Source organism: Dendrobates tinctorius, unplaced genomic scaffold (genome assembly GCF_039654945.1).
Source record: "Dendrobates tinctorius isolate UK_male_01 unplaced genomic scaffold, ASM3965494v1 ptg000129l, whole genome shotgun sequence".
Lineage (NCBI taxonomy): Eukaryota > Metazoa > Chordata > Amphibia > Anura > Dendrobatidae > Dendrobates > Dendrobates tinctorius.
The window spans coordinates 11,802,098-11,815,342 of NW_027361797.1; the positions used below are offsets into that span (position 1 = coordinate 11,802,098).

Below are 13,245 nucleotides of genomic sequence, written 5' to 3' on the forward strand. Positions count from 1 at the left end.
CGCAGGATAGGATTAGATACACGGCTCAGCAGTCAGTATCACACAGGATAGGATTATATACACGGCTCAGCAGTCAGTATCATGCAGGATAGGATTAGATACATGGCTCAGCAGTCAGCATCACGCCGGATAGGATTATATACACGGCTCAGCAGTCAGTATCACGCAGGATAGGATTAGATACACGGCTCAGCAGTCAGTATCACGCCGGATAGGATTATATACACGGCTCAGCAGTCAGTATCACACAGGATAGGATTATATACACGGCTCAGCAGTCAGTATCACACAGGATAGGATTATATACACGGCTCAGCAGTCAGTATCATGCAGGATAGGATTAGATACACGGCTCAGCAGTCAGCATCACGCCGGATAGGATTATATACACGGCTCAGCAGTCAGTATCACGCAGGATAGGATTAGATACACGGCTCAGCAGTCAGTATCACGCCGGATAGGATTATATACACGGCTCAGCAGTCAGTATCACGCAGGATAGGATTAGATACATGGCTCAGCAGTCAGTATCACGCAGGATAGGATTAGATACATGGCTCAGCAGTCAGTATCACGCAGGATAGGATTAGATACACGGCTCAGCAGTCAGTATCACGCAGGATAGGATTAGATACACGGCTCAGCAGTCAGTATCACGCAGGATAGGATTAGATACACAGCTCAGCAGTCTCTCTCTCTCTCCCCCCCGGACGGCACTTACGATAACTTCAGCTGCTGCGACATAGCCCTCCTTCTCCTCCCGGCAAATTCCTTCAGCTGCTGCGTCTGCCGTAAATGAAGCACGAGGTCGGGAGCCGACCGTTACACTTATGCCCCACTGCTGCCGTCAAGAGGCAGAGGGGTGTGTCCTTCACCAGCCACAAAAAAAACATGGAGGCCTCCAGTCACTGCATTCCTCAGGTATACTATCTGAACAACACCCTCCCCGTACTGCAGCTTACTGGACAACATTGTTTTATACTGTTTTATCTTTGACATGTAATTATAAAAAACCACGGCACCTTCCCTTTAAGCTGCTGTTAAGACCTTTTCTCACTGCTCTCTGTCTCCATCTTGTGGCCAAACCTTAGTACTACACAGTCTCCTTTTCCTGCTGTTCTTTGTCTCCCCCTAGTGGCCACCATCTTCCACTATTTCTAGCTGTCTCCCCACATGTATACACCAGTTTACGTCAAGTACATTTACTGCACATCTTGTATTCACTTTCCTGCTGCAGACAGGTCCATAGGTCAGTCCACTTCCCTACACAGCCATAAAAAAATACCACTATAGTGACCTTCCCTGCAGCCTTGGCAGGTCTCCCGCCAATCAATCCATAACAGAAATTGGCGTGCTTCTTACGTAAATGGAATTTGTCAGCAGTTTCCTTGCTATTTAATCTGACAGAAGCATGATGTAGGGGCTAAGACACAGACTCCAGCGATGTATCACTTATTTTGCTGGGTGCAGCTTTTGTAATAGATTCACCGTTTTCTCTGCTGCAGATCTAGCAGAGCTCAGGACATTATGCCTTGTATAACTGTGCCACACATCTGATTAGCAGCTTTCTGTGTACATTGTGTTGCCATCTTAATTATATAGGTCCACTGCATCCTGATAGTGCATTTGTCTGGAGGCCTGGATGGGTAAACCTTTTTGCTCTTTTAAAGACTATAACAATTCCCAACAAGAGAAAGATAGGGTATATAATATCGATAAAAAATCCAATAATATCAAGACAAAAAATTGTCAACCCCAAAATCTATAAACTACGGACTAAAATTGTATACTCCAGATAACAATACAATGCATAAAAAAATGGAGTTCCATATAAAGAATAGTAAAAATTGTATCACTTTTATTATATCAATTATACATATGTAATAAACAAGTGAAAAAGCCCTAAAAATTTTTCCTTAAATTAGATGGGTCCAGGGCATATAGAAAATGTATTGCACATAAGCCATATAAATGTATTACGATCCTGATGTAAACATCCCACATATTCATTGCATATGAAGAAAATACATATGTATATACGTCCTCAAAAAACCGCAGGCATAAAATCTCATATAATGGGGATTAACCCTCAATCAGTAAACAGCCCAGCGTTTAATTAGAGGACAACCATATATTATCATAAAACATTATTAGTGCTTACCCATAGATAATACTGTTGTGCCCAGGAGCCTTGTGCCACCCCTTGATGCGCGTTTCGCGTGTGCTTTATCAAAAAGGGAGTGAGGAAAAAGTCTCCTGATGGGTGTTTTATAATGAAAATTGCCCAAAGTGCGCATGCGCCGAAAGATCAGCGCTGGAGGAAGTTACATCGCCTCCCGGCATTCACCGAGCGCGCACGTCATGGGGAAATCCCCAGTTGACGTCACTGGACATGTGCTCTAGGAATCTGAAGCCGGGAAAGCCGTGTCACTCCAGGAGCTTAAGGCGCATGCGCTAGACATATACAGTCATATGTAAAAGTTTGGGCACCCCTATTAATGTTAACCTTTTTTCTTAATAGCAATTTTGGTTTTTAGAACAGGTATTTCAGTTTCATATATCTAATAACTGATGGACTCAGTTATATTTCTGGATTCAAATGAGGTTTATTGTACTAACGAAAATGTGCAATCTGCATTTAAACAAAATTTGACCGGTGCAAAAGTATGGGCACCCTTATCATTTTCTTGATTTGAACACTCCTAACTACTTTTTACTGACTTCCTGAAGCACTAAATTGGTTTTGTAACCTCATTGAGCTTTGAACTTCATAGCCAGGTGTATCAAATCATGAGAAAAGGTATTTAAAGTGGCCACTTGCAAGTAGTTCTCCTATTTGATTCTCCTATGAAGAGTGGCATCATGGGCTCCTCAAAACAACTCTCAAATGATCTGAAAACAAAGATTATTCAACATAGCTTTTCAGGGGAAGGATACAAAAAGTTGTCTCAGAGATTTAACCTGTCAGTTTCCACTGTGAGGAACATAGTAAGGAAATGGAAGAACACAGGTACAGTTCTTGTTAAGCCCAGAAGTGGCAGGCCAAGAAAAATATCAGAAAGGCAGAGAAGAAGAATTCTGAGAACAGTCAAGGACAATCCACAGACCACCTCCAAAGACCTGCAGCATCATCTTGCTGCAGATGGTGTCACTGAGCATCGGTCAACAATACAGCGCACTTTGCACAAGGAGAAGCTGTATGGGAGAGTGATGCGAAAGAAGCCGTTTCTGCAAGCACGCCACAAACAGTCACCTGAGGTATGCAAAAGCACATTGGGACAAGCCAGTTACATTTTGGAAGAAGGTCCTGTGGACTGATGAAACAAAGATTGAGTTGTTTGGTCATACAAAAAGGCGTTATGCATGCGCTGTATTGTTGACCGATGCACAGTGACACCATCTGCAGCAAGATGATGCTGCAGGTCTTTGGAGGTGGTCTGTGGATTGTCCTTGACTGTTCTCACCATTCTTCTTCTCTGCCTTTCTGATATTTTTCTTGGCCTGCCACTTCTGGGCTTAACAAGAACTGTACCTGTGTTCTTCCATTTCCTTACTATGTTCCTCACAGTGGAAACTGACAGGTTAAATCTCTGAGACAACTTTTTGTATCCTTCCCCTGAAAAGCTATGTTGAATAATCTTTGTTTTCAGATCATTTGAGAGTTGTTTTGAGGAGCCCATGATGCCACTCTTCATAGGAGAATCAAATAGGAGAGCTACTTGCAAGTGGCCACCTTAAATACCTTTTCTCATGATTTGATACACCTGGCTATGAAGTTCAAAGCTCAATGAGGTTACAAAACCAATTTAGTGCTTCAGGAAGTCAGTAAAAAGTAGTTAGGAGTGTTCAAATCAAGAAAATGATAAGGGTGCCCATACTTTTGCACCGGTCAAATTTTGTTTAAATGCAGATTGCACATTTTCTGTTAGTACAATAAACCTCATTTGAATCCAGAAATATAACTGAGTCCATCAGTTATTAGATATATGAAACTGAAATAGCTGTTGCAAAAACCAAAATTGTTATAAAGAAAAAAGGTTAACATTAATAGGGGTGCCCAAACTTTTACATATGACTGTATCGCCATAATGAGCGTTATGTGCTGATAAAAAATGTCCAGCGCATATATCCGGTAAAGTGCTCAAAAAATAAAATGTGGCTGCTCATAAAAGAATAAGGACAGTCCCTACTTAGTTATAATAATTAATGACAAATACTAATTCCAAGTGGCAAAAAGTGAACGAAAAATATGCCAAGTGAAAATAAATATAATCATAATGTGATTATGTGCAATGTGTAGTGCAAACAAATCACGACAAATATCAACATCATAAAAAGAGAAAAAAAAAAAATGATGAAAATAATAATGAATCGGGAATAATAGTAGTGACAACACAAAATATGCAAATATAGTGATAACATGAAATAATTTTCATGTGAAAAACATGATAAATGCATGAATAGCAATATATAAAGTGAAAAATGAATAATACAGTGCATATATTTATGAGACAATAGTCCGAGGAAACTTCCAAGAGTATGCCAAAAATATCAATCTTCACAATACGACGTCATGTTGTTATGCGCAAATCATTCTTCAAACCGGATTTTCAAGCGTATATTGGGCTACATAAAAAAACACCGGAAATAGGAGAAAACCTAATTCTAAAAAAGAGACAAATGGAACAATAAATAATTAAAACACAAAATAATAAAATAATAATATAAAAGAATAAAATAATTTTATTAATAAAATTAAAAATAATAAAAATAAAAAACAGCATCAAAAGAATCTAAAACAGATGGAATAACAAGGGACTTACAAAAAGGGGCAAAACTAAGTTTTTCATTCAGCCCATTAGGGGCCATGGAATCCAAGTCCACAATCCACTTGCATTGTTTGTGCTAACAAGCGTTTAATATTGCCTCCCCTACTACCACTATGCCACTGATCAATCCCGATAATTCGCAAACCAGTAGGGTCACCATTATGTATCAACTGAAAATGTTTCGGAAGGGTTTTAAGGGTGCTCACATCTTCAACTTTGCGCGCATTAGTGATATCCCTCACATGTTCTCTTGCTCGGATTCGGAGCTGACGTGAGGTCAGCCCCACATAAATTTTAGAACAGGGACATGTGGCCACATAAATGACATGTGTACTGCTACAGCTTAAATGCTGCCGAATCTTAAAGGTTTTTTTTACCATTTGATGACACAAATTGCGTACCTCTAATGAGATTTTTGTAGGTACATGCCATGCAATCACCACAGGGCTTTTTCACTTGTTTCTTACATATGTATAATAATTGATATAATAAAAGTGATAAAATTTTTACTATTCTTTGTATGGAACTCCATTTTTTTATGCACTTTTTGCTGTTTTCTATTCTTGGAGGATTTTTAAGTCCTCTTTCTGTGCTATTTCAGTGTTAGGATTTAGTGTTAGGTACCCGTAAACGTGGGGACCTTTGGCGCAGGTTATGGGCTCACGTATTTTTGCCAAAATATCAGCTAATACTCCACACATTTTTTTAATGTGTTTTTTTGCACTTTTTATTCGGGGTGCAGTTGGGCCCATTTGGTCTTGTAAACTGCGGAGTCTGTTCACACGGCATGCATTTTGATAGCGCTGGGCCAGCCGCCTGAGCTAATAGAAGGGTGTTGGTACTAGGCTGGCCTGGATGCAGTGCATGGCCATAGTGTGAACAGCGCCGCATACAAGTGTTTTGTTGTGCATTAACATACCAGGCAGCCGCCCCCTCCATGTATTGGTAGGCTGTGAGCGGTTGTTTCATCGGTATTCTTGCACCTGTGTTGCCATCTTAATTATATGGGTCCACTGCATCCTGATAGTGCATTTGTCTGGAGGCCTGGACGGGTAAACCTTTTTGCTCTTTTGCTGCTTTCTATATTGGAGGATTTTTAAGTCCTCTTTCTGTGCTATTTCAGTACATTGTATAGTGACAGCTGCTAATCAATGTTGGGGGTGTGGTTGGACTAGGAGACACAAGGTCACTGGTCCTGTCATGATAATCTCCTGCTGATAAAACACTGTTCTAATTGAAACAGCAAAACACAGCCCAGTAAGTGGCACATCACTGTAATCAGCATCTCTCCCCAATCATTATGCTGCTATCAGATTATATAGCAAAAAGCTGGTGGTGACAGATTTCCTTTAAAAGATGCACACCATTGATCAACGCAAATGGCAACCAACCTGCTTATTGATAGTTTCCAGGTAGCAGCAAAAGGATTTTTGCAAAGAATAAAAACAAAGTGGTAAGTAATTAAAAGGAAAGCCAATGTAATACAGATATATTAGGGTTGTGACAACAAAAGGTACTGCACATAAAATGCAATATATGTACTACCTATTACACTGTAGCACCTGCATTGGAGATAAGTGAGGATAATACGCTGCCTGATAGATAAGGGGCCGAGCTGTACAAGTATAAGGAAAAAGGATAGACCAAAGCAATTCACAAGAAGAAATCAGGCCCTCCATACTCCCTACCACCCACATAGTGGTAAGGTGGAAAGACAGGTGATAACCACCAAAAGAAACTCACAAATTTATTTGGAAAATGCAGAATCTGTTGAATGTGTCCATTTCTATGTTCTTAATAATGAATACCAATGAAATGAATCTAGATATTAATATGCACAATTGTGTTTTCACTATACACAGCTTCAGCACCAGAACCACTTTTCAACATGACAGCTCCACCATATGCCGCCCAAGCTGAGGGAAACTACCTGTACCAGGCAGCAGGTATGGCATCAAAAGGAACAGGACCAAGATAAAATGTAAATGTGAAATCAATTTGTGAGATGTTTTCCTTAAAAAAGGCGATACATTACATTAAATGGTATGATTTTTTTTCATAGAGAACAAGCAACTCTCTTATATATATATACTTTTTAATTTCAACATGAAAAAATGTGTTGTTCTTCCCAATGGAAGAGGGGTGATATGAACATCGTGTATGCCCAAACAGGCCATTACAAATCCTTTTATGTAGATGTGCTAATGGAATTGGCACAACCACGCGTGTTATGTAGGGATGAAATATCTTTTGGCATTAAATGTACCTGCTCTGTGGTACCGAGGTGCTCATCCTTGGGGAAAAAACAATGACCAAGTCCACAGTATGTCAGAAAACTGGCAGCACTCACCATCCCTTTAAAAGCAATCTTTTATTTTGGAGTCACATGAAGCAGCAGAGGCAGGAGGGAGCGTTGAGACAGAGCGTCAGGACGACGGCTGTTTCGCCCAGGTATGCGCTTCTACGGGTCCCTGGGTATATTGTATACAAATCTAAATAAAGAAACCTCCACATAAAATTAGTGGCACAGTATGAGCCCATATTAGTCTGTAGGTAACGTATTATGGCTCTGCACAACTCAGACCTGTAAAACTTCCACCAATATGATTTTCCTTCCAATGTAATGCAAAGAGCCAGTAGTTTAAAGCACGTAAACCTCAAGGTCAGAGGTCATGCAATCATTTCTTTAGGTCTCATTCAGAAGTCTGTTTCTCACGTACATATTCTACTCATGATTTTCACAGACAGAACATGTATCCATTAGGCTAGTTTCACATTTGCGTGTCAGGGCGCAGCAACGGCCTGCGCACGGCCGCCGCTAAGCCCTACCCCTGCCGTGCCTCCTCCAGTAGCTCCGCCTACCGGCACATGACGCTGCATGCGTCCTGCGTCCCCTATCTTTTTCACTGGGGATTTAGGCCGTGCGCAGTATGTTCGTTTTTACTGGCATTGTGTATGAAAAGAACCAATAAGTCTACGGTTCTGTGAAAATCACACACCGCACACAGATGGCGTCAATGTGCAGCCAATTTTGTGTCCTTGAATAACATTGTAGTGGATAGAAGCTCCTCAATTCCCTTTTTTATTCAGCCATACGTGAACAACAATGATGGTGAAAACGGACATAAGGACCAAACACTGTCGGCGTTCTGGTCCAAAACAAGGACGGCGCTCTGGTGCACAACACTGATTGCAAACAAGGACGGCGCTCTGGTGCACAACACTGATTGCACTCTGATCCAAGACACTGATGGCATTCGGATCCAAAATACTGATGGCAGTCTGACCATTTTGTTTCATACATAGAAAAAAAAACCGAGACATCTGAATTAGGCCTTAGTTTTAATTATTACTGTAGTTGACATTTTACATTTTTCTCAAAGGCTGGAATCCAGCGGTTTATCCCCGACCACCGCCATACAGTGAGATATCGGGGAATCCACAGCCAAGTAAGTCTGCAGAACAGAAACCTAAAATCTTGGTTATGAAAAAAATCTGATTTTGGAAGAGTTCATGTTAATAAATGTAATTTTTATACCCTCTATAGTCATTGTGCCTCAAGTGATTTTTAAGACTGAGTTGGGAGATAACCCAGGACTGGCTGTGTGCCCTGTCTGCAATGTGCCATGCACTACGAGCATCCAGTATAAATCTGGCTGTTTAACCATCCTCCTTTGCTGTCTTTTGTTTTTTTTTGGGTAAGTTGGACATTTCACATTTTACCAATGTAATGCCATCTAGATAATGATCTGATCATATATTCTGTGGTGCAGGTTACAGGCTTGGTGACGGGCAAGATTATATGAAAGAAATTGGTTCATGTAATTGACATATAATCTCTTTGTCAGATATGTTGTTAGGTTTTCAAGAGATTAGGGGCGCAAGCCTAGAGCTATGGTACTTTCTCAGGGTTACTGACAAATACTGTAGTCACATGGCATATCCCAAATATCAGCATTAGTGATAAGCGAGAACTAAAATGCTGAAGTATTAGGTATTCGAATCGAGCAGGTCGGACGCTCGGGTACCAAGTCTAATAGAAGTCAATGATAGGGTCTGCTGATAAACTGCTCGAGCTCAACAGGAGGGCTGGGGCGGGGGGAAGAAAATCACTGAAATGGAAGGAAACTGGGCTCAGCCACACTGCCCAGATAATCAGATGTAAATTGAAAATTATTATTCACTGCTCCTCATGCCCACCTCTCGTTGCCATTGAAGATTTTTGCTATCATTGGCCCGATGCCGAGAAGTGGGCGTAGGGAGCAGTGAATATTCATTTTCAATTTACATCTGATTATCTGGTCTGCACATGACTCCCTCTTCTCCAGCGCTGACAGAAGAAAAAAAACACAATACAGGGTCCCCCCCCATTTTTAACAACCAGCTAAAAGAAAGCAAGCAGCTGAGGGCTGATATTAGTAGGCTGGGAAGCGTAAAATATCCATGAGTCTTCCCATCCTGATAATATCAGCTCACAGCTGTCTGCTTTGTCTTTGCTGGTTATAAAAAAATGGGGGGGCTCTAAAAAAAAATTACACAGGGTTCATCTCATTTTTGATAGCCAGAAAAGGCAAAGTAGACAGCTGTGAGCTAATATTAACAGGCTGGGAAGGTCTATGAATATCTGTCCCTTCCCAGCCTAAAAATACCAGCCCTCAGGTGCACCAGAAATTGTGCATGTCATTAGATGCACCAATTCTGCTGCTTGGCCTTGGCCCTTCACGATTACCCTGGTGCGTTGGCAATCAGGGTAATATCTTTGGGGTTGATGTCAGCAGCTGGCACTGACATCAAGCCCAGGGGTTAGTGATGGAAACCTGTCTGTCAGACATCCCTATTACTAACCCTTATGGCACATCGGCTTACTCAGCTGCACATGGAGGTAGACACAGGTACACTGTCTCTTTAAATCTTCCATTGGTTTATTAGACATGTGGCATAAACCAGCGTGAAGTGAAAGTAAACACAGCCCTTTGGGCAAAAGCAGGATGAACAAAACAAAATGGTATAGTGTTTGCATCTTCGGGAACTAGTCCGCTCAGAACAATTACCACTCACTGGTTCAGTTTTTCCTTCTCAGGACACAAAACTGCTGGAGTTCCTCTCTCCAGCACTACTGCACTCTGAATGCCGACTAAGCCCAAGACCACACTATGGGGTTGGAGATAAGGTGGACAACCTCCCACCCGCTCTATGGTTGTCCACAAAAACCCAGATCTTAAAATGGTCGATTAACCCCTCTCAGCACATAGTGTGATGGTGGAAACTTCTGGGTTTCAAATCACTGAAGCCAATAGCCTCCGTGAAACATATCTCCCCTCCAGCACTTTCCCAGTGAGTTTGTCACACCCTATAGTAAAAAAGAAATAAACACAGACCCAGTGGCTGTGATGAACCGTGGCATCAATACTATTACCGCAGTTTACAGCTGCTGTCTCACACAGATGGCAGTTTTTTCACTGCATGCTTTCATGTACCTAGCCCGATTTAAACCTTGTCCAAAAAATTTATGGTTTAAATAAAGGACTGTTTTTTTTTAAACAAAAGGATTTGAAGAGTACTGCATTTGTCTCCTTTTGGATCTTTGCAAAGCAATGACTGTAGCTTATTAACCCCTTCCTTACCGATGACGGAATAGTACGTCATCGGTAAGGTCCCCCGCTTTGAGGTGGGCTCCAGCGGTGAGCCCACCTCAAAGCCGCAACATGTCAGCTGTTATGAACAGCTAACATGTGCCCGCAATAGGTGCGAGCGGAATTGCCATCCGCCCGTGCCTATTAACTAGTTAAATCCCGCTGTCAGAGTTGACAGCGGGCATCTGCATAGCATTTCCGGCCGCCAATGAGCTCATCGCCGACCCCGTTAAGTGATCGGGGGTTGGCGTCATGTTGCCTGGGCAGCCAGAGATCTCATAGAGACCTGTATGGTTGTTCCAGGCAGATGGCTTTCAGCACCACCCGGTGGTCAGCGCTGAAAGCACAGGAGTAAATTTGCTACATATGGGCAATCTGCTCATCGCCCATATGCAGCAGAGCCCATCGAGTATTGCATACTTCAAGCCTCCTATGGAGGCTTTTGAAGCATGCCAAAAGTAAAAAAAAAAAAAAAAAAAAAAGTTTAAAGTTTAAAAACAAAAAAAAAATTAAAAAAACCTAAAAGTCGAAATCACCCCCTTTTCGCCCCAATCAAAATAAAACTATAAAAAAAGCATTAACCCGATTGCTAAACGGCGTAGCAGGAAAAAAATTCAAAACGTCAGAATTACGTTTTTTTGGTCGCCACGACATTGCATTAAAATGCAATAATGGGCGATCAAAAGAACGTATCTGCACAAAGGTGGTATCATTAAAAACGTCAGCCCGGCATGCAAAAAATAAGCCCTCACCCGACCCCAGATCACGAAAAATGGAGACGCTATGGGTCTCCGAAGATTGCGCAATTGTTTTTTTTTAGCAAACTTTGGAATTTTTTTTCACCACTTAGATAAAAGAGGACATAGTCATGTTTGGTGTCTATGAGCTCGTAATGACCTGGACAATCATAATGGCAGGTCAGTTTTATTATTTATTGAATCTAGCAAAAAAGTTAAACAAAAAAGTGTGGGATTGCACTTTTTTGCAATTTTTTTCCCATTTTCGAGTACACGACATGGTAAAACCAATGGTGTCATTTAAAAGTACAACTCGTCCCGCAAAAAATAAGCCCTCACATGGCCATATTGACGGAAAATTAAAAAAGTTATGGCTCTGGAAAGAAGGGGAGCGAAAAACGAAAACGAAAAATCGAAAAAAAGCTCCGGGAGTGAAGGTGTTAAAGCTAGTTGAAAAAGGGAAAAACAAGCTTAGATAGATACAGTAGATAATTTCCAAACCCCATAACACATTATAACATTGCACCCTTTATTGCTTTGTGTGTGGAGCTTATCCGGCAGCTTTTTATGACTAACTAATTTAAAAAAATGACATGAGGTCCCCCCTATTTTTAATAACTAGCCAAGGTAAAGCAGGAAGCTAGGGGATGATATTATCAGGCTGGGAAGGTCCATAGTTATTAGGCGCTTCTCAACCTATTAGTCAGTCTCGCGCTGTCTGCTTTCCTTCAGCTGGTTATTAACAATGGCGGACCCCATGTTGTTGTTTTTTTATTTATTTCATCTGTCAGCACTGGTCGCGGCACATACTAGACGCTGCACGGCGCTCAAGCACCCGGGATACACGCTCTAATAACAAGCGTGCCCGAGCACCCCAAATTGTTGTAACAATAAAAAATTGAATTGCCCCCAATTCCCCATGAAAAAGTGTGTGTGTGTGTATACACACATATACACACACATACTGTACATGCATATATACACACATACAGTAAACAAAGAGAAAATTCGGATATATCAAAATGGAAAATTAATTAATGCAGTCAGTAAATGCTGTAAATAGAGAAAAATAAAAAGCCAGAACTGCACAGTTTTATTGCTCTCCAAAACTCTGCATAAAATGTGATAAGCCACGAAAATGTTGCAAAGTTGCATCAATCCCAAAATGGCATAAATAAAAGCTACAGTTTTCCCTGCAAAATACAAGCCCTGACACAGCTCAATCAATAGTACATTTTCCAAAATTTCCCATTTTTTTCACCATTAAAAAAAAAAAAAAATGATTCACCACATTTTTACCATACAATGAACACCAGGATTTTTCCCCCAATCTTCCAGTACATTATGTGATCAAACTAATTTGTCATTCAGAGCTACAAATCATCATGCAAAAAATAAATCCTCATGTATATGTCGGGGGAATAATAAAAAAATATATATATGGTTCTTGGAAGAGGGTGAAGAAAATAATGAAAGAGTTAACACAAATTGTCTTCTTCAGGAAGGGTTTTACATATGGATGTGAATTCAATTTTTAACACTCTTCTTTCTTTCAGATGTGTGTTAGGCTGCTTCTTAATACCTTGCTGTGTCAAAGGCTGCAAAGATGTGAACCACTACTGTCCGAACTGCAAGCACCTCATCTACAAGTACAAGCGCATATAGGCAATAAGACATGTCCCATCAGTGTTCTCGAAAGTAACCAAAATTCCATCAAATAAACAAATAAATGGTACAATGTATTACTTTTAATTGCACCTAATACAAAATGTGTAATATTAAATCAGAGATTTCCCATCACTCAGGGACGTTTCGCTTAAAGAGATAAAGAGGTGCACACTGGAATATTCGTAAATAGTGGCGTGCTTCTAGAGTTTTAAGTTCCAAATATTTTTGTGCCTCGTATTCAAGATGCAGTCCATTGCGTTCCATGTAATATATGGTACTGCAGCTGTTAAAATTAATCAGTTTTGCTACAAAGTGTCAGTTTTATTGATCATGCAATTACTTCTTCATAGAGAAAGAGGACTGGACCTATAATGCCAC

The 13,245-nt window shown here is 40.8% G+C and overlaps 1 protein-coding gene across 1 annotated transcript in view; it reads left to right on the plus strand.

Annotated features, from left to right (window-relative positions):
- Nucleotides 1–12,951, plus strand: part of LOC141047872 (lipopolysaccharide-induced tumor necrosis factor-alpha factor homolog) — a 38,623-nt gene extending 25,672 nt beyond the window's left edge. The window contains exons 3-6 of the mRNA XM_073543198.1: nucleotides 6,692–6,775; nucleotides 8,213–8,278; nucleotides 8,377–8,527; nucleotides 12,756–12,951. Of these exons, the coding sequence (XP_073399299.1) occupies nucleotides 6,692–6,775; nucleotides 8,213–8,278; nucleotides 8,377–8,527; nucleotides 12,756–12,864 (410 nt within the window). The 3' untranslated portion in view covers nucleotides 12,865–12,951. The remainder of the gene's footprint in view (nucleotides 1–6,691; nucleotides 6,776–8,212; nucleotides 8,279–8,376; nucleotides 8,528–12,755) is intronic.
- Nucleotides 12,952–13,245: the final 294 nt, after the last annotated feature.